Source organism: Carettochelys insculpta, chromosome 5, assembly GCF_033958435.1.
Source record: "Carettochelys insculpta isolate YL-2023 chromosome 5, ASM3395843v1, whole genome shotgun sequence".
NCBI classification, from domain to species: Eukaryota; Metazoa; Chordata; order Testudines; family Carettochelyidae; genus Carettochelys; species Carettochelys insculpta.
Window position 1 is genome coordinate 40,731,093 of NC_134141.1, and position 25,873 is coordinate 40,756,965.

General features: G+C 41.3%; 1 protein-coding gene across 7 annotated transcripts in view; it reads left to right on the plus strand.

The window, feature by feature from the left end:
• DMXL1 (Dmx like 1) overlaps window positions 1-25,873 on the plus strand; it is a 155,165-nt gene that overhangs the window by 73,104 nt on the left and 56,188 nt on the right. For 4 of the 7 annotated variants that reach the window (XM_074994988.1, XM_074994990.1, XM_074994992.1 and 1 more), the window contains exons 9-18: window positions 205-373; window positions 3,378-3,590; window positions 11,018-11,271; window positions 11,379-12,063; window positions 12,696-12,817; window positions 13,470-13,559; window positions 13,866-13,968; window positions 18,398-18,517; window positions 20,436-20,663; window positions 21,812-23,512. In XM_074994988.1, coding sequence (XP_074851089.1) covers window positions 205-373; window positions 3,378-3,590; window positions 11,018-11,271; window positions 11,379-12,063; window positions 12,696-12,817; window positions 13,470-13,559; window positions 13,866-13,968; window positions 18,398-18,517; window positions 20,436-20,663; window positions 21,812-23,512 — 3,685 coding nt within the window. The remainder of the gene's footprint in view (window positions 1-204; window positions 374-3,377; window positions 3,591-11,017; window positions 11,272-11,378; window positions 12,064-12,695; window positions 12,818-13,469; window positions 13,560-13,865; window positions 13,969-18,397; window positions 18,518-20,435; window positions 20,664-21,811; window positions 23,513-25,873) is intronic. The other 3 variants (XM_074994989.1, XM_074994993.1, XM_074994995.1) reach the window with 1 other exon arrangement.

Sequence of the window (25,873 nt, forward strand, 5' to 3'; positions counted from 1 at the left end):
CCTTTAATATATAGTTCTTTTTCTAGGGAAGGTACGTTACGAACAATAGAGTTTTGTAAATTCACCAGTGCACTTTTTAATTGTAAAAAGCTTCTTCCTTTAGGTTAGAATTTCAAATACTTTCTTTTCTAGAAAATACTGTATAGTTTAAATCCTCCTTTCTTCCTTTGAGAACAAAATAAGATTAACTTTTTCTTTACACAGTCGAATCTAAGGCCCTTTCGACGAGGAAGGAGAAGATCACTTACCCTCATAGCACATACTGGGTATTCTCCACATCAGAAAGATCCTCATGAAGTTCATAGGAATACTCCTTTGCATGCAAATGCACTTTGTCACTTTCATATTGCTGCCAGCATCAATCCAGCCACAGGTAATTCGGAACATTTGATTTATGAACACAAGGGTACAATGCAGACTTTTCTCTGTGAAGGGTGTGTTGTGTGTCTTACCTGTGTAACCTTAATTTACATTCCTGTTTATTCCTTCTTATGTACTATATTTACCTGAGCACGGGGCCTCTGCCTCGTTCAGTGCAAGGGGTGACTTCAAGGGCAACTAATCAATATTCTGTTTCCTGCTCATGGTTTAATGTGTGATCCCATGGCTATTTACTTCACATTATTCAGATCTTGCTTTGAAGATGGACTTACCCATTCCACTTGACTGTCTTTGCTCACTGCGAAACTATTGAAGTGCTTCCCAACACTGTGAGATGAGGGTGTGTTATCTCCATTTTACAGCTGAGGAATTAAGAGAGGTTAAGGTCAAAAGCATCCACTCATTTTAGGTGCCCAATCTGAGGCTTCTAGGATTTGAGTATTTCATAATACTTAACATTATATGACGTTTGTTTAATGCACAGCTTTGATGTCAGTTGTAAGTTCTCAACACTTCTCTAAATCAGACACACATGTCTCAAGTCAGTCCCACAGATAATGAACAACACACACTGAATGGCAGCTCCAGAGCAGTTCCCTCTTGTTTCCTGAACACTGCATGTGTGGGAGGGAGGTATGTGAGCATGTTATAGTATTTTAATGCACAGCAGGTACAAATTAAGGGTGCACAGAAAACTGCTTACCATTACAATTTTAATGTTTAATATAATTTCTTGTGTATAACATAGGCTATATATGCTTATAAAGGCATTTTTATCATGAAACCACATAAGACTTAATAATGACATGCAGCTGTCAAATACCTCTCTTCACTTATACATCTTAGTCCTTTGCAAATATGCTGTGATTACAAATTAAGGTGGCTAGAAATGATAGAATTGGAGGACAGGTGGGGTGATTTGAAGGCTCCTTAGAAGACATTTACTAGAGTCCGCGTGCAAATTGTAAGAACTCAAAAGAATTGGTATTACACCTGAATCAAAATGAAAGGTGAAGTGAAAGGAAAGTCAATGCACCATTTGACAGACTTTTTAGTAAGGTGGGAGAGAAGAGGGTTGTTTTCAAAAATATTATTTAAAGTTCAGTAACTATATACTAATGTTAAAAGTCCATCTGCACTTCACATTCTTGTTCACAGTCATCTTGGTGAACTATCTGTAAGCCGGTGGCCGGGTAATGTGCGGTGAGGTACTCCCCTGGGTCCTAAGCAACCCAGTTTTTTTACTGTTAGAGCAGGCAGCTCCTAGCACTTTCACCCACGGCCAGGCTGTAGTAACCAAATGGTTAAAGTTATTTTGTTGTGCCGGCTGTGTTGCAGTGACAAAAGGGTTAACAGCAGTCAGGCTCAGAGCTTAACTAGTTACAAGTTTATTAAGCTACAGTTATAAGCGTGCGGTTACAAAAGGCTATTGTCTACTTCTTATATGCTAGCAAAGTACAGGTGTTAACAAGTTACGTTACAATCCAATACAAAGATATGTTACCATCTAACACAGTGATATCTTGACACAAAGACGTCTAGTTACAGAGCTCTAATTCTTTAGCTGTGCACAAAAAAAGTCGGAGACCTAGCATGGGTGTATCTTGCCCTCTCTGCGTCTCTCAATACCAGCGTAGCCAAGCCGGATCGGTCACTCAATTCCGCGGAAAGACGAATACGAGGTTGGGCGTCCCCAGTTGTGGACCTCGGGAGGCAATCACCTGACCCGACCAGCAGGTAGTTGGTGGAATGCACTCAGAGTTAGAGTTCTGCTGGGCCCACCTTTTATACCCCTCTGGGTTACGTATTCTCTTATCTATGGCGCCAGATCATACTGGTCTGTCTTTGTGATGCCAGTTTGTTACAAGGGCATTTTTTACTTAATTTGCACTTGTAAGACAGAAGATAAGCAATTTGAGAGTACAGGACATTCTTTTTGTGTGGGTGGGACACTTCCCCTTCTGGGATGGTTGTGTGGTCATCATATCCATCAATGTCAGCTGGGGTGATTTCTTGGGGGTCCCCCCCCTCTCTTGTTGACAGTTTGGCCTGTTAGCCTTCTATCTGTACTTTCTGCTTCTCAGGGTCACGATAAGCTAGCACATCTGGGCCTCAATGAGGGCATCAGAGACTGTGCTGTCAGCAGCCGTTTCCGTGCCCTGTGTGCTCCTCAGTGGGGGGGCGGGGGCAGCGAGCAAGCTGGCTTGTAAGGGGGAGACTTTGTCTGGCTACACTATCTTAAACTAATTCTAGTTGGCCCTTCTGATTCATTTTAATGCCAAATTCTTCATCTTCAGAATGGGCTCCCTGTGGCTAACAGAAAATCTTATTTGGGAAAAATTAAAATTTCTTGTCCGCTTTTGCATTTCTCTCCATGATTTTATTTCCTGTACACTCTCCTCATTTTCCCTAATTTCTTTGTTTTCCATTTTTTTGTTGTACTCCTGGTATTAACTACCTGCTTGAACAGTTTGAAGACAGTAATAGTTTTCATGCAGAAAAGAGCATATTTGTTGTCCTCAGAGGTGCTTGTTGCATGTGGAATGGTGGTATGATAGTGTAAAGTAACAGGGAATTGGTAAATACCTGTGCAATCTCTGTTTTACAAAACAATGTACAGTAGGCTACAATCACCTGAGATCTGTGATAGCTTCTTCTGGTGTAAACTATGGCACACAGGGCCCTTGAGAGCAGAAAAACCTGCCCAGAGGTGATTTTGTAGCAGCATAAGACCACAAGCTAACTTACAGCCAGAGTTGGGTGATGTTGCCTTAACAAAGGGTTTTGTTTAGATTTTGGCCTGTGATGGAAGAAACCCTGTCCAAAGGGTATGTGGTACTAAAACTGTTTTTTCTTTTAGTTGAATCCCTGAGGGTTAAATAGGGTTAGATTTACTCATGGTTGTATTACTTATGCCTTTTTGGCTTGTATTGGAGAAACAATTTACCACTACCACTTCCACTTAAGGAAATCATGTTTACTTCTTGGTGTTTCAGATATTCCTCTACTCCCTTCTATCACATCTCTGAGTCTCGGTGAGAATGAAGAAAAGAGTGGGCCATTTGTAGTGCACTGGCTGAACAATAAAGAACTACATTTTACCCTATCCATGGATGTATTTTTGCAACAGCTTAAAAAGAGCTTGGAGCAGCATTCTTCAGAGAACAGCACTGAAGAGTCAAATCAGTTGGTTGGGAAATCAGATGAAGGTAAAATGCATATCGTAGACATATTTTTATTTTTCATAATGTGCTGTAATTCTGTTAGGTAAATCAAATGTTGAAAATTTGTTAGTATTTCTTGAGATTGAGTTCCTAATGTCAACTCTGTCCTCTTAATCTTTGCACAGTTAATCTGAATGCTTTTGTATAGGAAGTTCACCTGAAAAGGTGGATTAATTGTTTAACTGATACACATTGGTAAGCCTCATGCTTACAGATATGCTTACCGGTTAACTAGTTAACATGAGTTTATAAGTGAGTTTTAAGGAAAAAAAAATCATGTTTAATGACATATTTAAAATTTTAGCTGAATCATGTTTCCTGCCATTTAAAAACTTGTGTTTTTATTGGACCATCACTTTGGGAAGGCAGTAGGTGAATCCACCAGTCCACCTGCTTGCCATTTCTTCATGTGTACCAGGAACAGCTCTGATTATAAGCTGGAAGGTCCATGAACAGTCATTGTTGCTCCCTTGGTAGGGATGCTCAAGAGAACTCTTTCTAACTCACCAGAACTGCATATGCTGCATTGCATGCTTTCATGGAAGACTGAGAGTCCTGAGGAGATCAGGCTAAGAACTTATCTGTCTCTGAGCTGAGAATAACTTTTTTGAAGTATTAATTGTTGCCTCTTAACCTTTTGGAAATATAATATTTGGACAGTGTTGCCATATTATCGATTGTAGCTAGTACCAATACCTAGTGCCTTGTGCTCCTGTCCGTCTCAGAGGATGTAGAAGTTACAGATTGTGTGACTTGCCATGACTTCCACAGTGGCCAGTGTGGCTGATCCCATTGCATTCTGGGTTTCTGTGCCAGTAAGTTGTGGGGAAACAAATGCACCGCAAGTGGTTTGTGGGTATCTGATGTCATCATCCCGGAGTGTATTTCTCCCACTCTAATTGAAAACAGACGCCAAATGCATTTTTGCACCACTTTTCTACAACCTGCCACTGGCACACGCTACTAGTGAGCCAGTCCTGAGAAATGTAAAATGGAGAAGTAAAAATCTCAAAATTTCAATTTGGAGCTATTGAAAAGTTGTTTTCTTGGTATTGTTAAAATACTTCATTTTGATAGGGTTATTTTGAGCATTTCATTTTGGCCCAGCAACTGTGGAGTGGAAGGAAGCCAGAGAGCCCATTCTGCTTCCTGTTTCTGACTTCCTGCTGACCTGGGGAACAGCAGAGTTGAAAGCGATGGTCAGAACAGACACACTGGGAGCATTATGGGATACTTCTGTAGGCCAAAAAAGTTGAATTAAATAATGCCGTGTCTACATGAGCATTAAGTTGACCTTGTAAATTCAAATTTGATGTTTTTCCTTGTGAAAAAGCTGGAGTAGAAAAGTCAACTTTAAGATCCCTTAACATCAACCTAATGACATTTTGTAGTGAAGACAGGTCAATTTTATAATGTACATAACTCTTAAAATAGACATAGCCTGAGTCTCTAAGATGTATGCAGTTTGATCTCTTTCCAGTCTAATTTACTTGTATTTAACAATGGTCAGCAACACTCAGTTCCCCTTTTATGGAGAGTAGTTTATGCCAGCACTTAAGTCAGAGATATTACTGTGTGTAAAAGATAGGATTTGGTTAGAATCTGGGATGGAATATTATTAGTAATGCCTTTAGCACTGTTTTTTTAAGTGTGTATGTGCTTTTGATTTAACGTAGCTGTTACTTAAAATTGAGCGTGAAAGAAAATGATAATGGGGCCCATTCACATCCAGTAACAAATTTAGAAAAAAAAGGTTGCTTAATAAAACTAGGAGTAATGCTCCAGCTTGAGTGGTCTCTGGAGTTCAGAAGGCAGTTCGGGGGTTCAGGTAATGTGTCTGGTAAGTACATCACACTGACCTGTGAGTTTCTTCCATCCACTTGGACTGACCTGATCTTGGGCTCCTCTTTGCTTAGAACTAACCCAGGGAAAACAAGGGTGACGTGAACTTTGGGCCACTAGAACATCAAGAAATACCTCCTTCCATTTCTTTCTTGATACTTAAATCAGTCTCTGTACCAGAGGACTAGAAAAGAGCTAATGTAATGCCAGTTTTTAAAAGGTTCCAGAGACCGTCCTGACATTTACAGTCTGGTAGACCTAGCTTTGGTAAAGAACAGGACTGTAGGACACCGATAAATCTTCTCTAACTTTCTATGTTTAACATGGCTTTTATAAAAGAAAATTAGCATTCACCAATGCTTTAAAATTTCTGAGGGTGTCAGCCTGCTGCAGAAGGATGATCGGTGCATATAGGGTTCTTTGGACGTTCCAAAAGCCAGGGACCCATGCTAAAAGTTCGTAAGGAAACTAAGCCATCATGGGATAGGAGGGAAGATCTTTCCATGTATCAATAACTGGCTGAAAGATGGGAAACAAAGGGTAGATATAAACGGTCAGTTTTCGAAGAGTAGAGGATAAAATTGTGAGGTCTCCCAAGGATTTTACTGCAACCACTGCTGCTCTGCATGCTCAAAAATAATTTGGGAAAGGCAGTAAACAGTGAAGGGGGCAATATTTGCAGAGAATACAAAATTACTCAAAATAGCTAAGTTCACAGTTGATGTTGAAAAAACAAAGGGACTTAACAAAACGGTGCGAGTAGGCAAGAAAATGGCAGATAAAATTCAGTGTTTATAACTTTACAATAATGCACATGGGGAAAACATAATCCCAAATATACATCCAAAATGATGGTGTCTAAATTACCCATTGCCACTCAAGAAAGATTTGTTGGCATCATTGTGGGTAGTTCTCCCAAACCATCTGCTCAGTGTGCAGTGGCCATCAAAATTGCTAATGATGTCAGGAACCATTAGGAAAGAGGCAAATAAGAAAATGGAAAACATAATACCACTGTGTAAGTCCATGATATGCCCACACCTGGGGTACCCTAGGCAGTTTTGGTTGTCACATCTTATAAAATGTGTAATAGAATTGGAGAAAGTACAAAGAAGGGAAACAAAAACAATGAAAGAAACAACTACCATATGAGGAGGTGCTAGAAAGACTTCAGACTTTTGAACAAAGAAGAGAGATGACTGGAGAGAGCAGGAGGGATCGGATAGATGTCTGTAAAATTATGAATGGTATGGAGAAAAATGAATAAGGAAGTGTTACCCTTCACAAAACACAAGAATTGGGAGTCATGCTATGAAATTCATGTGCAGCAGGATGAAACCTTACAGACATCCTTGCTGGGGTAGAGTGAAACCCAAAAGAATAAATGGTTCCAAAAAAGAACTGGACACACTCATGGAGGATAAATTTGTCAGTGGTTATTAATCATGAGGGTTATGGGTTCAACCCCATCGCTAGGTGTCTCTAAACATTTGACTATTGGAGTATGGAACAGGATGATGAGATGAATTACTTACATTCCTCTGAACCATATGGCACCAACTGCTGTCAAAAGATAGACTCATAAGCCAGATGGACCATTGGTCTGACCCAGTATGGTTAACCTTATGTACTTAAGTTGACCTTGCAGTACCCAGTGACAATTCCCCCAAAGGTTTCAAAGCAGATCAGTGCATTGCTGGTCCATGGTGAGCAAGTTGAATCATTGGCCAGTTTGGAAATGGAAGTAGTTCTGTTACAACATCTGTCATTAGACCACAAGAATGTGTGCTCCAAAGTCATAAAAACCATAATAAGTGACATATAACTTAGGGGAAGTACCTCAGTGTACTGATCCCTCCCTTCGCTAATCAATTTTGGGATAATAGTTGGAAGAGTGGGTTTGGGTTCATTAAGGCCATTACACATTAAAACATGATTCTTCTTCGACTGATTGCTCATGTCCATTCCAAGTTGGGTGTGCGCTCACGCACCCCCAGTCACTGGAAGCTTTTTGCCCTAGCCAGTAGCCAAAGCGTCAGTGTGGCGCATCCTGGAGTGGTGCCAATATGGTGACCTATATATGCACCACCTGACTCTCCCCTCCACCCTGTCTCCCTTCTCCCCTGCCACCACTCGGTTCCTTCTCACTACGCTGCCAGTTGTTGGAGCTCTTGCTTTCTCTGCTCAATTCTTCAGCTAGTAGCCTATTGTAGTGTAAATAGTTCTTGAAGAAGTGTAAATAGTTTTAGTACTTGATAGTTAGTCTTAGTGTTCAAGACTTGTTCAAATGCAGCAAACCTATGCCCAAAAGTGACCTCCATTCAGCCTGTTTCATTTGCTTGGGGGAAGGACACTTGGGTGATTGCTGTCCAGTTTGTAAGGTTTTTAAGCCCAGAACTTTGAAAGATAGGGCACCATGCCTTAAAGTCCTCTTAATGGAGGCAGCTCTTAAGCCTCAAGAGTCTCCAGCAGGAGTGGAGCCTCCTCAGTGCAAAGTGCACTGGCGTGTCAACCACTGTGCCGCCTAAGGACTTCCAGCACCAAGAGCAGGTGTAGGCACCATCACCTTCTTGGTGCCATCCGAGTCAATCTCTGGTGCCGATGAAAAGGAGGAGGCATGAGAGTCATCACTTGCTGAAGTCAAAGCTGGGCAGCCTCAAGTCCAAGCCTCTGGTACGTACTGCCAAATGGCAGGAGGCGCATCCATTGAAGCTGGTGCAGAGCCCTCAGGTGCTGGACTTGCCTTCAATAGAGGAGGCATTTTGAGTGGCACAAGGACTTCCGCAGATGATGGTGCTGGGTCCTTCTCCGTCTATGGCGGACAGGCACCGTAGCACTGAAACGGAGCGATCAGAGCTAATGGATGTGACACCAGCACCAACCCCTGCACTCACGTCGATGCCAGCACTGAGTGCTCCGGGGCCGACCCAGCAGACTGTGGGCCAGTTTGAGGGTGTCCTGTACTCTGTTACTGGCCCAGTCATCAACGTGTATAACATCAGCGCCAACTCCGATGGCCCCGCTATGCTTCTGAATCAGCATCGGAGTTGGACTCCTTTTTTTACTTGAGCTCCAGATGGAGCGGGAGCTTGAAAAGATCACACCGTAGCCATCGCAGGCACCGTAGCCATTGATCAGACGATAGGGGTTGGCTGCCAGCTTCTCAGGTGACTCAGCAGTGGCCCTTCTGGACCCTGTGGGCATTTCATGAGGCGCGGGGCCAGGCCATTGGAATGCCTTTAACTGTGTCGGGGCCCTGCTGATCCTGTGCTTGGTACTGTCAGCGTCACTGGGCGTCCCACCACCAGAACAAAGACAGGAAGCAGTGGTCATTGTGGAGCTGCCTGCATCTGCTTCATTGGCATCGACCTTGGCACCATTATCAGCGCTATTGCAGCGGGACTGGACCCCTTCGGTGCCAGTGCCATCCATAATTGGACCTACAGTGCTGATGGGGCAGGCACCAGCCCATACACCGTCACCAACTCCAGTGCAGGGAGCAGTAACGGCTGTGGTTTTCTGGCCAGCCAGTGCCTATGCCAGCTCCACTTACGGTGCCCCCTGGTTTGCCCATAATTTCTATGGGGGTGGGGGCAAGTGCCTGAACTGGTCACTGCTGCCCTTCCCCTCCAAATGAAGGTGCAAGGGCTACCATCATCATCCTCCCATATGAGGTGGTGGTGGGCTCATCACGTCACCTGCATTGGAGGATGGCAGGGCTTTGCAACTGCTCTTTAGGAGAGTGTCCCAAAACTTGGAATGGACATGAGCAACACATCTCAACACCAGTTACAGAACTGGTAACTGCCTTTTTATGGCCTGATGATCTCATCTCTCTAAATACATTTGGGAAGTACCCCTGTACCTGTCCTTGTGGGTTTTTTGTTTAACCATCAAAGAATTGGGGAGTTAGCTGTTTGAAACTTAACTGTGTGAATGGTCATATTGCTCTTGGCAAGAAGCCCAAGAGACACAGCCAGTTTTGATTGTATTAATATAAATTTCCACTTAGGTTAAGAAGGTTTTACATTTATATGTCTTAAAGAAAAGTGATATGTATCTGCCCCAAGCTTTGTTCACATAAGCCTATATCTCTCTCAGCCTGAATAAGCTGAATTGACAAGCCTGAATGGAACTTATTTCTGTAACTACACCTCAAATGTGACTTAGAGATAATACAGGCTTCTGTTTGCTACTATGTTTACACTGTTTGGAAGGGATCACTCCTTTGGAGAGCGCTTCAAGCTTCTTCACTCTTGGCTTTTTTGCTAGTAGTGCCAGTTATTGTCATCTAATGGCAGCTGTGGGTGGTTATGTGCTGTAAACACCTGTCAGCTAGGGTGGTGTGATGTGGGAAGTGAAGTGGCAAACACTGACTGTTGTGACTGAGCCCATTTGTGAAGACAGGAAGTTCACATGGCTGTTTCTAGAAGCCTTAGATCTTTTTAGTGTTTTAACTTGAGTTCTGAGAGGCTATTTGACATTTCGGACACCTTCAGGAGGCCTTTTCACACTTCCCCTTACGGGATGCAATCCTGGACGTTGCAGGATCTTAGAACTTTCTTCTTTAAAGTAGTGTCCATTACAGATCACATGAGCATGCTGATGGGACATCAAATATTTGGAGTCAAGATTACATAGAAGCTGTGCATTAGTCCATCTGTTTTCCTCTTTAGCGATTTGCTACCAACAGAAGAACTTAAAAATGAAGCTTTTCAAGGCGTGCTTCAGTCAATGTTAGATTTTTTTTTAAATAAATTTGGAGATTTAAAAAATGTACTTTCACAATTATTTTAATTAATTGCCTTTAGACCATGAGAAATAGTGTTTCTTTTTTGTTCTTTTCCTAGCAAAATGCAGCCATTGTTTTCGTAAACGCTGCAGTGGGATGTTTTAAAAACAACCAAAACTTTTGTCTTTCCAACTTCAAAAACGGAACTGTGTGTTGACCTTATTTTTTGTAGTATTCACAAAGCCTGATGCCTGGTCTGAAAAAAATACTAAAAACTGTATTGTATTTATACTCCTAAAATTGTTAATTGTATAATCTTTGTTCATAGCTTTGGACTTCTTTAAATGGCAAGGATATAGGAGGCCAGTTGAACGGAACGTGATGCATTTATTTCTCAACTGCTTTGAAGTTCCAGAGTTTGGGTTTTAAAAAAATGCTGTACTTGCATGAATAAGATAGTACAACTTTAAAAAAAAAAACGAACAAACCACAAAACGTTGTTAGTTGGTTACTGGTTATTTAATTCCATTAAGTGTAATTACCAATCCATGTCTAATTGCACCTATTTTGGTAGATGTGTAAGAAGGTATTGTGAAATATCTTGACATACAGAATATAATTTACTATACTTTTTACAGTTAGAGGAATATATTCAATTATGTAGAATTAATTTGATTTAGAGATTAAATTCAATTTAACTCCATGTTTGTATAAATGTATAGAAGAGGCTTAACAGGAAGAGTTGAATAATGGCACAGTGTTGCCTCTAAGGTTTTAAAATCCAAATGCAGCTTTCATGCCCGAGTTTCTTTACTGTATATCCATTTATTTCTACTAGAAGCTGATGATAGTGGAGAAGATCAAAAAGGAAATCGAGAGAAGAAGGAACTGGGAAGTGAGAAAACTCTTCCAAATTCTGGCTGTGTTCCTTTATCTTCTGCTATTATTGATCATAAGATGGAAATACTATTGACTGAGTGGAGCAAAAATGCAGACATGCTGTTCAGTATTCATCCCATGGATGGTTCATTGCTGGTATGGCATGTGGACTGGTTAGATGAATATCAGCCTGGTATGTTTCGACAGGTGCAGGTACTATGGCTTTTCTGGATTCAAATGTGTATTTTAAATCAATGAGAAGTCCATTAATATCTTCTTCATTTTTTCTTATGCATATTATTTTTCCCCTTTAACTCTAGGTTTCTTTTGTTTCAAGAATTCCAGTAGCGTTTCCAACAGGTGACGCGAATTCTCTTTGCAGAAGTATAGTGATGTATGCCTGCACCAAGAATGTTGATCTTGCTATTCAGCAAGGCAAACAGAAGCCCCTTGGCCTAACACGTTCATCATCTATGCTTATCTCTTCTGGCCACAGTAAATCAACTAACAGTTTAAAATTACGTATCTTCACCCCCAACGTTATGATGATTTCAAAACATGCAGATGGGTCTTTAAACCAGTGGCTAGTCAGTTTCGCAGAGGAATCTGCTTTTTCAACTGTGCTCAGTATTTCACATAAATCTCGATATTGTGGTCACCGTTTTCATCTTAATGACCTGGCTTGTCATTCCGTGTTACCCTTGCTACTAACAACTTCTCATCATAATGCTCTAAGATCACCGGATGTTGACAGCACAAAACAAACAAATGATGCTTCAAATTCTGGAGAGTCACCTTTAAGATCACAGAGTAGAGGCACTACAGGTGTAACATCCCAGGATCCCAATGCAGTTTATAGTGAACTTATTCTTTGGCGAGTTGACCCAGTTGGGCCTTTATCCTTTTCTGGAGGAGTTTCTGAACTTGCACGGATTAATTCTCTCCATGTTTCAGCGTTTTCTAATGTGGCATGGCTGCCTACACTTATACCCAGTTACTGTCTTGGTAAGTTTTCTTACGTAATTAGAATATCCCCTCAAATGTTAAAACAACTGGAATAGAAAAAAAGATGCTAGCAATATATTTAAGACTGTTTAATGATGAAATTTTAAATTTTTTCTCCGTTTCCATATCATAATGAAATGAAATGTAACCTAAACTAAAATTTAAGAAAAAGATCCTTCTAATTTTGGTAAGCCTTTAACAAGCCAATGTGTGTTTTCTGCCCTTTTATTTATGTGGCCCCATCATTTTTTTTAACAAATTAAGGAGAAGATGACTGTCCTTTGTTTTAAAACCTTGGATTTAAATTTTTTAAAAAATGCATCAAAATGTCATGTTAGTGGTTTGGAGATTTGAAAATACTTATACAGACAAGGAGAACCTACAATGAGCGGATTGGAGTTGTTTCCTTTTGATAAAGTTTCAATATTATGCAAAAACATTAATATACATGTTAAATACTCATGTTGATTTATATCTGAATACAAATTAGTCAGTGAGAAATAGAATCTGCTTTCTTCTGTTTTGTGTAAGTCTTTAATAATTTCTTGTGATTTGTTTCTTGCCAAAAATAGAGAAGGCGCTAATATGTATTCACTTAGATATTGAATTGATTATTCATAAATACTTTTCAGGTGCATACTGCAATTCTCCAAGTGCATGCTTTGTGGCAAGTGATGGACAATATCTGAGATTATATCAGGCTATCATAGATGCTAAAAAACTGTTATGTGAGCTATCCAATCCTGAAATTTCTGTAAGTAAAAATTAACTTAAATTTTATCGTAATTGTAACTTTCAACATTAGTTTGTCAGACATTGTAACAGAATTGACACTAAGAGCTACTCCAAATGTTTCTCTGTTGTTAAGTCAATCTGCAAATAAAATAGAACCTTAACAGCATTGCAGCCATACTCCATTGTCGTGTCAGATTGCTAAAACTGAGCATTGTTGAATCCAAGTGACTGCAAAGTTGGGAAATTTTCAAGAAATGCCGAACTTCATAAGAAGTAGTTTTGACAATTCAGTAAGCTGCACTTTGCTTCAGCTCAGGACTGAACATCTGGGGCAGCATACTGCGAGGAGACATACATCATGAGAGGCCCTTAAGAATTCTGTGGCATTCTGCTCCTATTGTGTCCTCACAGAACTTGTTACCTAAATTCTTGAACATTGAGAGAGAGATAGGAGTTAGCAAAACAAAGTACCTAGCAGTGAAAGAGAAGATTTGGTAAAAGTTCAAATCTCTTTGGCTTTAATAAATCTCATTTTATTAAACTGAAATTCTGTCAGACTTGATTTTGAATAAGTAAACCGCAAAAAAGGCCAAAATTAGTAAATTAACAAACTTCAGCAGTTGAACTAAAAAGACATCCTTCAATTGCTTGTATTTACTATATTTTTACAGAAATATGTTGGTGAAGTTTTTAACATTGTAAGTCAACAGTCTACTGCAAGACCAGGATGCATTGTAGAGTTGGATGCTATTACAGAATTGGTGAGTAAGATCTTTTTTTCTTAACAAGTTTTATGGTGGAGAGAACATAGATTTTTATGTCAAGTCTATAACTATGTGTTTTCATTGATGATGAAACAATACTGTTTAATATTTACAGGTTTTGGATTCATAGGATTTTACTGCCAGCTATCTGATTTTGATCCATATACCGAGAGACTGTAGATGCCATAGATTTTCTTCAGAATTGGTTATTTAGAGGGGTGCTGTCAATTTTTAGTTATGTCAGCTTAGAAATAAGATTCCATTTCTCTGTTCAGTTATTTATTTTTTGTTTTTTTCATTTAGCATGGCAGAAAAACACAGTTACTTCACGTTTTTCAAGAAGACTTCATTTTGAATAGCCATGAGGAGAGAGCATCTGAAAAGAACAACTGTTTAACAGACCCTGGTAAAGGAGTATTGAATGTTGAATTCAGTAACATGGGGAAAAATGTGTCAGATATTGATTTGCTTGAGAGAATTATTTATTTTCACTGTAGTCACAGTTTGAGGTCAAAGATTTGATTGATTTTGTAGGTAAGTTCACATTGTGACAAAGTCCCTTGTCGGCCTCTGTGGGTCCCTGCACTTCCTGGCGTATCTGTGCTGCCTCAGAGACTCACGGAGGCCCCCTTTTGCCCGGGCCCTTTCAAAGGCACGGGGTCTCCGCTTAGTGAGCCATCCTCATCATAGGCAGGACCAGTACAGGGAGAATACCAGTCCCCTTGCAGACCTGTGCCTGCTCCAGTAAAGTGATCCCTTGGGGGAAGAGTGGGGGGAGTCCAGACCCACCCTCTACCCTGGACCTCTGGCCCAGGGTCCCTATGAGAACAAGAGGCAACCGGCAGGACCTTTACCCCTGCCCTAAAGTAGTATTCTCACCCTGGGCCACTTCACCCACCACTTCCCTGTGGCACCTTTTTGCTGTGCTCTTGCTCCTGCTCTCACTCTGCTCCTCTGGTGCACCTCCCAAAACTTTCCCCCCTGCTACCAGATGGGGAGCCTTTTATAGGGAGCACAGGGCCTATCTGACCAATGAAGGTCTGGGCCTAGACAGGGAACAGAAATGCATTGGCCCACCACCCAGTATACTGTCCTTCTAGAAGGCTCCGGAAGCTTCCACGTAAGGGTCTACCACCGGGTTCACCACAACGTATATGGAACAAAATGACAAATGGAAGACAAACAACTTTCCCCTCCCTTGAGGTAACAGGCTATCAGTCTAAGACAAAAGAAATGTTTTACCGAAAGGTGCCCTTTGTATACTATAGGGTGTGTTTTATACCACTGATGTGGTTTAGTACAGAGAGAAGCACTTGTTGCAGCCAGTAGTCTTTTGTATGTAGGCCCTCTTATGGGATCCGTGAGATACAGGATGTGTAGCTTCCCTTACTATGTTCATCATCATAATCAACAGCCATGGGCGCAGCACCTATTGGTGCCCAGGGCCCCCCTCATTATTTCCTTCCACCTTTCCCTGTCCAATGAGAAGTGGTTTAGTTTCTGTAGACTAGCTCATCACCAGTCTACTATATCATCTACCCATTCTCTGTAGGATCTGCCTCTCCTGTTCAAACAGTCCATTATGCTGAATACCAGGGTCTTCATTTTTCGTTGGTTGTTCATTCTGCAGATATGAATGAATATGCCTAAATTCTGTTGTATAATCTTCTGCAGTAGGTTCTCTTTTGGCTGTATCTTCTTATATAATACCTCATTGGTGACCTTCTGCATCCATCCTGTTCTCAGCATCTTTCTATAACAACTCCTCTCGAATGCCAATATCCTCTTTGCATCTTTTGTTTTCGTCCATGTCTCACATCCATACAACATGCTGCTGAAAACGTACGTTTTCAAGACTCTTAGCTTTTTCCTAAGATAATTGCTTTGCTTTTCCAGATCTTATCCATCACCTTCAAACTTACTCTTGCTTTCACTATTCTCATCGCTATTTTCTTCTTACAGTCTAGGTCATATGTTTATATTTCTCCCCAGAAATGTGAACTTCTTTATGTTGTCTAGTTTGATCTTGTCTACACTGACCTTTCTTCCTATTTCTTTATCTTCAAATAATATTGGTTTTTGTTTTATCAATGCTGATAATAGTACATACTGCTTCCCTTCCTCGTTTAGCACCTGAACCATTTTCACTAGCTTCTCATCTTCCTCAATGATGAGTATATCATCCGCAAACATCAAGTTCTTGATTCTCATCCTGTGCACAGATATCCCTTCTACCTCTTCCTTGATCATGTCCATCACTCTCTAGGTGCATGATGAAAATACTCTGCAATATCAGATCTCCTTGTCTTGTACCTCTACTTATTCTTAACCAACTTCCCGACTCTCTGCACATTCTCATTGCTGCCTCTGCGTTCTCATTGATATCCTGATAAACTGATGCTGTCCATCTTCTTATCAAGATCATATCTATTGTGTCTTTGGACTTCCAGCATTCGATTGCCATGTCCATTTCCTATAGACCTTTTGTTGGAATCTTGTGTTATCGATCACCATGTCCTGCTCCAGAGCAACTCTAGTAGTTTCTTGCCTCATTCGTTTCATTCTCCATATCCAAACCTTCCCATGAGTCTCTCCCAACCTTTATCTGTTTTGACATTCATGTTACAATCTCCTCCGGTGATCAACACATCTCTTCTTGGTATCTCCTCCAGCATCTTTTTCAAGTCTTTTTATAGAATGGCTCAAGCTCTTCCTCAGTTACCCAGTGGACAGAGGCAACTAAGGGAATGGGAGTGGGAAAGGGGCAAGGTAAAGCAGCCCCTGTTTAAAAAGATTTAGGAACGCCTCTCTTCCCATATCTGTCACCAGGTGGATAATCTCACTGTTACATAAATAATTAGAGAAACACTTGAAGAAAATTTATGAACTGTATTATGAGATTAAATCGCAATAATTAGATTACTACAGAGTAATCAGTTATTCAGGCAGTAATAAGCATTTGACCATAAACATATAACCAAATAACAGTGCTGGGATTACATACAAAGGCATAAAGCCTAGGCCTGAATACCCTTTTGATTGGAATGTCGAAGGACCCTTTTTAAAAAAAGAGAGTCTATACTTGGGGTGTTAGGTAGCTGAAGCCTGGGACCTACAACCCTTAAGGTAATTTGAAGCTTTTGGGGAGGAACTCCAGGGAGATCCCAGTGAAGATGCCCTGTCTCCTCTTTGGTGATACAGTTTCGATGGCCCAGCAGATAACTGTGCAGATGGAAGCAACCACACCTCTCTTGGATGGAACAGCCACACCCAAATGCTTCTCAGATGGAAAAGAGAACCCTTCCATTTGACAGACGTGTTATATGTAGTGTCTGCACCATGTGCAACAGTTTCAGTTCTGTGTACGTGCATAAGTGGTGCCGTGTGCAGCATCCTGAGGTGATGAAATTCCTAATTCAGTTCTGGTGGGAAAATCCAGTCAGCACTGGCTTTATTCCTAACCTTGAATTTCAAGATGGAGTCTTTTTCTCATAACCTTAACATATTTTAGTAGTACAATACCCCTCAACACCTCCATACTGTCGATGTTGGTGCATACACCTGAACAACCAAGACGTTGAATGGTTTTACTTTTCAGTCTCACTATCACTGTTATTGCACTCACTGCTTTGTATCCTAACTGTGCTCCTCTAGCTCTTTTGCTAAGAAGGAATCGGACTCCTGCCCTCCTGCTTCATTTTGTTCCCTGACCAAATAACTTCACGACCGCTCATCTCTCCCGATGCCGTCCAATGCCTGTCTGCCAGTCCAAGTATATCACATCAGTATCTCTCCATCTACTTTTAAAGCAGCTCTAACTTTGTAGTCGCCCAAAGTGTTCGGATGTTTCACATTCCAATTGATGGTATATGTGTTGTTTGTAATTTTCCTTCAATAGCCAACTTATCAACCAAAACTTGATCACTTGATTGGTGCTGCGGACCACCATGAAGCCTCTAGGGGTTCCATGCCAGGCCCAAGCCTGGATAAAGGAGGAGGCTTGGTCAGATGAGTGATGATGTGCTGACCGTAAAACAACAATACAAATAAAATCTGATGCCAGTGCGACTTACTGATAAAAGATAATATATTGTGGTATTATAAATAGACACCTGAATCCCTCATTTAATGTTAAGATAGGGGAGTGGTATTGGAAGACAATAGGAAGTAAAGTGCCTGTGAGTCTTTGCAGCACTTCTTTATGATGAGCAATCATTCTCACAGCCAACTAAACCCTTCCTTTGGACAAAGGGTTCTGAAAGAAGTCTGATATCTTCTCTTTTCATCTGTATCTAGACAGATATGTAAGTAATTAAATAATGTTCCACTTCATGCCCATGGGGCTACAAGGTCAAAAGGTATAAGTTTTGGTAAGTCTGCAGCATACTGGCTGTACTAACAACATAAGTAAATTGCAAACTGAGTGTAAATAATTTGTCTTAAATTTAATTTTCCATTCTCTTCTAGTGCCTCACAAGTCAGCTGTTGCTCCTACATTTATCTGTAGTACTTGATCAAATAGTGATCATACACCTGTATAGTTCACAATGCTGCTCATTACCATGTTGTATGTAACAGTATAAAATAAAAGCTGTTGTTCCTTGAATTTGTTGTGTTATATCAGTTACAGTATTTTCATTTAATGTTGCAGTAAAATCAGAGGGGGAACAAAACAAAATCCAAACAATCCTGAAGAAACATCTTCTGTATAAGATGCTTAGTACTTGGAGTCCTTGTACTCTTTTTAAATTATAAAGGCACTAGTGCCTATAGTTAGGGAGTGGAAACATTAGTCTCTATATGTTGCACTAAAAACTTCGCTGTTTAAATCTTAGCAGGAAACCTGCAAAATGGATTCTCTGGAAAATTTTACTTGATAGTAATTGAATACACTCAAAACCGTTCGTTACTACACATGTGGAACTTACACTTGAAATCCAGTCCAGTCTCAGTGGGTAAGTCCTTTTTGTTATGATACAAATATTTGTAAACATCAGTTATTTGTAACTGTCCTGTTCTCATCCTATTTTTAAAAAACTGTAGTTACTTTTGTGGTATTTAAGAAGCTACGGTCTAAAAACAATCAGCAGTTAGTATACTTAAGGCTATTCCGGGGCTCCCATCACAACTTACTCTTTTTTTTTTTTTTTTTTTTTTTTTTTTTTTAGTCTGGTTCTGAACCTATTTATGCTTAGTCCTATCCCAATGTTTATTTTTTTGTTAGTAGTTAAGAAAAATCTATCCAGCTCTTTTTAAGTTGTTACTGGTTGTGATTTGATTACTTTTGCTCCTCCGTTCAGAAATGATTGAACAAAATTTCTTCAGATTATGTATGTTTTTAGCTCTAACTTACGAATGGTAGGCCACTTTTAATGTGCTAAATAATTTTAAGTGAATTAGAATACCCTGAATGTCTAATGCTTAATTAGCAAAGACTAAAACCAGGTTCTACAGACCTCTGTGTCTGCTGTTATTAAACTGGAGATAACTCTGAATATTCCTGTCCACACAGTAGGAACTGGGCAATCACAAAGGTGGTTGCAGTATGCAGACAGGTGGAGGCAGATGCAGTATTTCTTGAAGCTGCGTTCTGCAAATGTAGTTTCTGATAAGTCCATAGCCTGTGTATATAGGGGAGGGAAAACAGTCTTCAAACCACAACAGCCATGTCTGGTGAACAGGTGGCTGATGCACTCCCTTACAGTGGGGTTGGTAAAGTCTTATTTCTAATCATCCTTCACTTCCCAAATTCGTACTGTGGCTGGTGTTTTGCTCCTGCTTTTCTAGGTAAATTTTATCCTATTTTTTTCTTTCTATTAATTCATGCACTTATTCCTTCAAAAAAGAACATCATTCATACAACTTTAAAGTTAGAAATGCATACATGAAGTAAAATAGTTGCAGTAAACCAATATCATTTAGTATGTACTAAAGTATGTATTTCATGCTCTATTTGATACATGTAGTGCTAACTTATGAGAAAACTAGTGTGTACCTGTCCTCTTTGACAAATTCTCTTTGTTTTGGACTAATAGTTTTTTTGGTAAGTTTAGGCATAGTCTATCAGCTGATAGGAATAAGGGGATTTTGATGTTTGCAGGGTCCTTTCGAAAAGGACCCCCATGTGGATGAGCTGCATGTGCGCGAGCGAAACATAGCACTTTCAAAGTGCTATGGCCAGCGGCATGCTAATGAGGTGTTGAATATTCATTTGAGCCCCTCATTAGTATTCTTCGATTTGGCCATTAGCATGGCCATTTTGAAGTTTTTTGTAAGTGTAGACATGGCCATATAGTTGAATTGCTTTGACAGGGTTTGAAGCTTATAATTCCAAACACGTAAAACATTTTGAGAGGGACTTGACGTATGGGATTTGTTGCTTGTCCCGTATGAATTGATCCATTCCTTGCTGGGACGCATTTTACCGTTTTCATGTCAGAATTACATTACATACTCAGCCATCCTTTGGTTTACAATGCATACAGAGAGCTCTCAGTTGGATTGAAGTGATAATCCCCCAATTAGCCGTGGAAATTCTTCATGTTAGTGTAGAAGTTTACACTTTGTACTGTTGAATTTCATCCCATTTCCATCATGACTATTGAAGACTATCCAGATCTTTCATTCCTATATTCTGACTTTCCTTTGTGTGGAAGATACCTCCCAGCTTTGTATCATGAGCGTATTTTGTTAACACTCCTGCTTTTATTACTATTTATTATTTATGACCTACAGTCAGCTCTTTTATGATGTCCTCACCACTTCCCAAAATAAAGTCTAAAATTGTGTATCCTCCTATTAGCTCAGTGACATCCATTTTTAATAAAACAATTGTCACATGTTATAACTTTCATTCAACAAACTATTCTTTAGATGGAAAAATAGACTCACCTATACTTGAAGCAGCATCACATCAAGAAGAATTATATCCATCCTCTCCAGATCCAGAGAAGATCCAGTCTCCCTTCACACAGAAGTATCGGGCCTGTAGAGCAAACCTTCAAAGTACTAGTCGTCTGACTCTTTCTTCAGAAATGGTCTATAGTCAAGAGTTGAATTTACCAGACGGAGTGGAAATAATAAGTGTTAAACCATCAGCAGGTTTGTAAATTTAAAGAAGGGAAGAGTAAAAATCTTGCTATACAGTGTTTCATGTTTTCTTGGTTATTTAACCACTAACACAACACAAAGTAACAAATACCTTTTAAACTCATGAATACATGGAAAGCAGAAATACACAGTCCTTTAAAGTCTTGGTTTTCCACCCCTGGGGCCCACATGCTGCAACAGAGATCCTGCCAGAGTTAATCAACGCAAAATGTTGCTTTAGAACAAATAGTTCTGTAAGTAAGAGGTTATATGCAGTCCTGAATAGTGAAATGTGTTTTACCTGAAAAGTTGACTTATTTTTTCATTATTAAAAGTCCATCAACATACATATCCTGTTAAAACTACTTAAGACATTTAGAACCTTATTTGGGAAGCACATGTCTTGAGATGGCTAGTATACGTATAGTACATGAATTGAAATGTGAAGTACGCACACTTCGACGTTGTAATTTCATATATGTAGATTGTGAAAATGCATCCATGTGACAGCTACAGCCATGTTCAAAGATCCAGCAGATGTTATATCTGACCTTCTCTGTTAACATTTGAAGGAGAGTGGGGGTAACTGGAGGAAGATGAGTATGGATTCATGCATGTACGTTGATAGAGAAATCCATTTTAATTAAAGAGCTATAAATCCATGGCATGGCTTGTCACTAGCGTGCAAATATTTAATGGAGCTTATAATTCAAATGATCAGCATTCTGTGTTATCAGGTTCCAGTGTTGTCTATATTAAGCTTGCTTTTATTGCTTAAGATATCTGGAGCCAAAAGTTACTGTTTGTATAAGGCTTCTTTTCATTCATGTTGGGAACTAAGTTTTTAAAATTATTTCACATATGTGAAATAATTTTAAACATTAAACTGCTCCTGTTTCCATAGGTTTTTTTTCTCCTAGTGTTGCTATGGAACTGTGTTCAGCTTTTTCCTTTCTTTTCTCTCTGAATCCTTGTAATAATTATTGTGTCAGTAAAATAATAGGTATTAGATACTTTATAAGATTAACCGAAACAAACTGTATTAGTATCACGAAAACTTTGTGAATTAGTTTTCACACTTGTATCAACATTTTTTATATGTATGATTACTTATTTTTGACCCTGATGTGAAAGTTTGTTTTTTGTTGTTTCAATTTTAGGGCACCTGAGCTCCTCTTCCCTGTATCCAGTTTGTCATGCCCCTTATCTCCTGGCAACTTCTTGCTCTGATGGAAAAGTTAGGTTCTGGAGATGCAGAGTATCTCCTGAGTCACTGGTTTCTTCTGTGCCAGAGTATACTGTAAATAGTAACGTGACATACATGTGGGAGGAATGGCCGTTACTTGTTGAGGATGGACTTCTTAGTAGTAGTGCTGTGACTGTTCCAGGCAGGCCAATTGAAGTTAGTTGTGCACATACAAATAGATTAGCTGTAGCATACAAGCAGATGACATCTAAAAATAGTCACTGTTCTCAAGATTTCATGATGCACGTTAGTATTTTTGAATGTGAATCTACAGGAGGATCAAGTTGGATTCTAGAACAGACTCTTCATTTAGATGAAATAAGCCCAATGTTGGGTTCTGCCATTAGTATTGATAGTAATTTAATGGCATACAGTAAACAAGAATCTTGTTTATATAATAATGAAAGTACTTTGCCCAGTACAAAGCACTTGGTTCACTTAGACTGGATGTCTAGGGAAGATGGATCACATATCCTAACAGTAGGAATTGGATCAAAGCTGTATATGTTTGGCCAGTTGGCTGGGAACATTCATGACCAAAGTAGCAAGGAGATCTCTGTGCTTCCACTATGGGAAAATGCAAAAGTTACATCCCTTTGTAGGTTTGTACTGTTACGGTGCGTGGACTTGGTTTCTTCAGTGGAAGGGTCACCTCCTTTGCCAGTTTCTTTGTCCTGGGTACGCGATGGCATCCTTGTTGTTGGCATGGATTGTGAAATGCATGTTTATTCTCAGTGGCAGCCCCCATCAAAACAAGAGCCAGTTATGACTGATTCTTACGGTGGAAGCACGCCCTCTATCAGTAGCTTGATGAAACAAAGCCAGTCAGCTGGTTCTGGCTTGCATCCACCAAAGCGAACCTTAACCAGATCCATGACAGGTCTTGCACAGAAACTCAGTGGAAAGAGAAATGTATTTGACCTCTCTGTACAAATGGAAGATGCTGGTGTTTTTGAAGCAGCTCATGCATTATGTCCAACTTTACCTCAGTACCACCCTTTCCAACTTCTAGAGCTTATGGACCTTGGTAAAGTACGTAGAACAAAAGCCATCCTGTCTCATTTGGTTAAGTGCATTGCTGGGGAAGTTGTTGTTGTGGACGAATCTGAACCTAATCTTGATCGGCGACTTAGATCTCTCACAATTAGTGCTAGTGGAAGCACTGCAAGAGATCCCAAGACATTCAACAAGACTGAGAACACAGACTATACAGAAATAGACTCTGTTCCACCACTTCCTTTGTATGCATTGCTTGCTGCAGATGATGACTGCTCACATTTTTGTTTAGAGAAATCCAAAAATCAAATTAACGTAAATAAACCAAATGGTTTGCCAGATGAAAATTATGAAGATCTATTTCAAAACCCCAGCCTAAATACAGATGATCTTACTGTGTTTGAAGGAGACGAAAATAATACAAAGCCAAAGGTTATTGATCTTTCTCAGTATAGCCCAACTTACTTTGGACCAGAGCATGCCCATGTTCTTTCCCGTCACTTGCTGCATTCTAGCTTACCAGGTCTCACCAGAATGGAGCAAATGTCACTGATGGCCTTAGCAGATACAATTGCTACTACTAGTACTGATATTGGAGAAAGCAGAGACAGAAGCCAGGGTAAGCTTTATTTTTTAAGTGATCTGTAGTACTGTTGTAATTCAGAACCCTTTTTGTAAGGATTTTTATTGTCCTGTAAAAGTCTTTAAGTGTATTAAAAATTCTATTGTATTAGTATGTTTTACTACTGAAAAAGCTTCAACATCTGCTGTTAGGTAAATGATCCTTTTTTAACTTAAAACTTTTTCATAACTTAATTTATGACGCAAGTGTTATTAACTTTGGAAATCTTTTTCATTTATTTTGTCATTGTTCACTTACACAGTCATGAACCATGTGTGTTCATGGTCAGTGGCCCAAGACTCTGACACTTGCTTTGCCTTTGGTCAGAGAGAGACCAAACAGGACCTTCTGGATATGCTAGAAGGGGAGAAGGAGAAAAAATTAACAGGTTTTGTGGGAAGATTGCTGGGGCACTACAGTTATTTAGCAGTTTTTCTTCGAGTGTCCCCGTGGGTGCTCCACGTTAGGTGTCGGGCTCGCCCAGCGCCGCAGATCGGATCTTCCAAGCAGTTTCTGCTGGACCGCGCATGCGCCGGTGCGCGCCGCTCCCTTGCGCGCTCCTGCCCACGTGCGCGATCCGGTCCCTGCCAGTTCCTCTTAACCGCCGTCGGCTGCAGACGGAATCCGACTAGGCTACGGCCAAGTTAGCGTATTCGATGGGTTTAATTGTTTTTCTTTAAAGTTTTCAAGTTCTTAGTCTATTGTTCAGTTAGCCAGTTGTTGTTCCTTGTTTTTTTTTTTTTTTTGAAAATAACAAGCAGGACAGCATTCAGTCCAGTCCTAGTAACAAGTGGAGCACCGGAGGCCAGGAGCGTAGGGCCATTAGCCCTCCTGTCGCGACAGGCTATCGGAGAGAGGGAAAACAGCACAGAGAAGGTGCTAAGTACCCCATTAACAACTAAAAGACTCACCAACAATGTCCTCTTCAGGATTCAAGAAATGTGAGTCTTGCCGAGAGGCAATGCCAGCATCTGATGGGCACAGTCACTGCATAAGGTGCCTTGGGGAGTCTCATGTCACGCAGAAATGCTCCTTCTGTGCAAAATTAACAGCCAGAGCAAGGAAGGACAGGGAGATGCGGCTTAAAATGCTGCTCTTCGACAAGGCCCTCCAGCCAGACGTGCCGGAGCGGCCGCAGCAGGAGGGACCCTCCAGGGCCCATAAAAGGAAAGCCGCCTCCCTCACCCCATCAGCGCAAAAACGGAGGAAAGTCTCCCCAGCCCGATCCCTGCCGGCAGCAACAGCGAGCGGGACGGGAGGAGCGCACAGCCCCCAGCTGCAGCAACAGCTGATCGGCAGCGGCACGGAGAGCCATGTGGAGGCGGCTCAGCCTCCGATAATCAAACAGCTGCCCCGCACCGCAGGCAGGGCAGCGGCTGAACAAGCGCCGGTACCGGCGGCACCGCAGGCAGCGGCACCGACCCCCAGGGAACCGGCGGTGCAGAGCACGCAGGCACGCAGCCTGCAGGCACCGGAGGACACCGCCCGTGCGGCACCGACAGGGCCGAGATCCCCTGCACGTCAGGGGGCGGAGCTGCCCCCTCAATGGAGGGGGAAGGCTGCACACAAAACAAGGCACCGCAGCCCCTCTGCAGCCCTGTCTGGAGAGTTACTTTCTCTCAGCCCTCCGCTCATGCTGCAGATTCCAACTAGAAGGCAGGGGTCCCCCCTAGCCTACCCGGAGCCCCCGTCTCCATTTTTACAACGAGCCTTGCCCTGGCTGGGACCACCTTCACCCTTCCTGGGGTTTGAGCCGCTGGAGTACTATCACAAATCGCTCTCTCCAGTGTCCCAGGTCTCTCGACCATCTCGCTCCCCCAGACGCAGAGGGTATGCACCAAGGGAGTGGTCCAGGTCACCTTCCCAAGAACAGTGCCCATGCTGCCATGGTCGCCCCTATCACGCGGGGCATAGACACCACCGGCAGTCTACCAGGGAAAGATCCCCCCAGACGGTCCCGTATCCCCGAGGGCAATCGCGAACGGGGACAGAGACTCAAATATCTCAGGGGGAACTGGTTATGGAACCCCGAGAGTTTCCCTTGCAAGCTTCCAGCGAGCGGATATACCATCACCAACAGGGACCGGAAGGGTCCAGAGAGGCGTATCCTAGTGTTTCCTCGCTCTCCTCCCTGGACGAGGCTACGGCCCCGGGGGACGTCCATCCTCCGGACGATCTCAAACAGTTTCAAGAGCTGTTTAGAGGGTGGCCTTCACGCAAGGCATCCAGACAGCAGAGGTGCAAGAGAAACACCATAAGCTCCTCAAAAATCTGAGACTTCCGGCCGCCTCCAAAATAGCAATACCGCTTGATGAAGCAATCTTGGAGTCCGCCACTATGATATGGCAGACCCCCGCG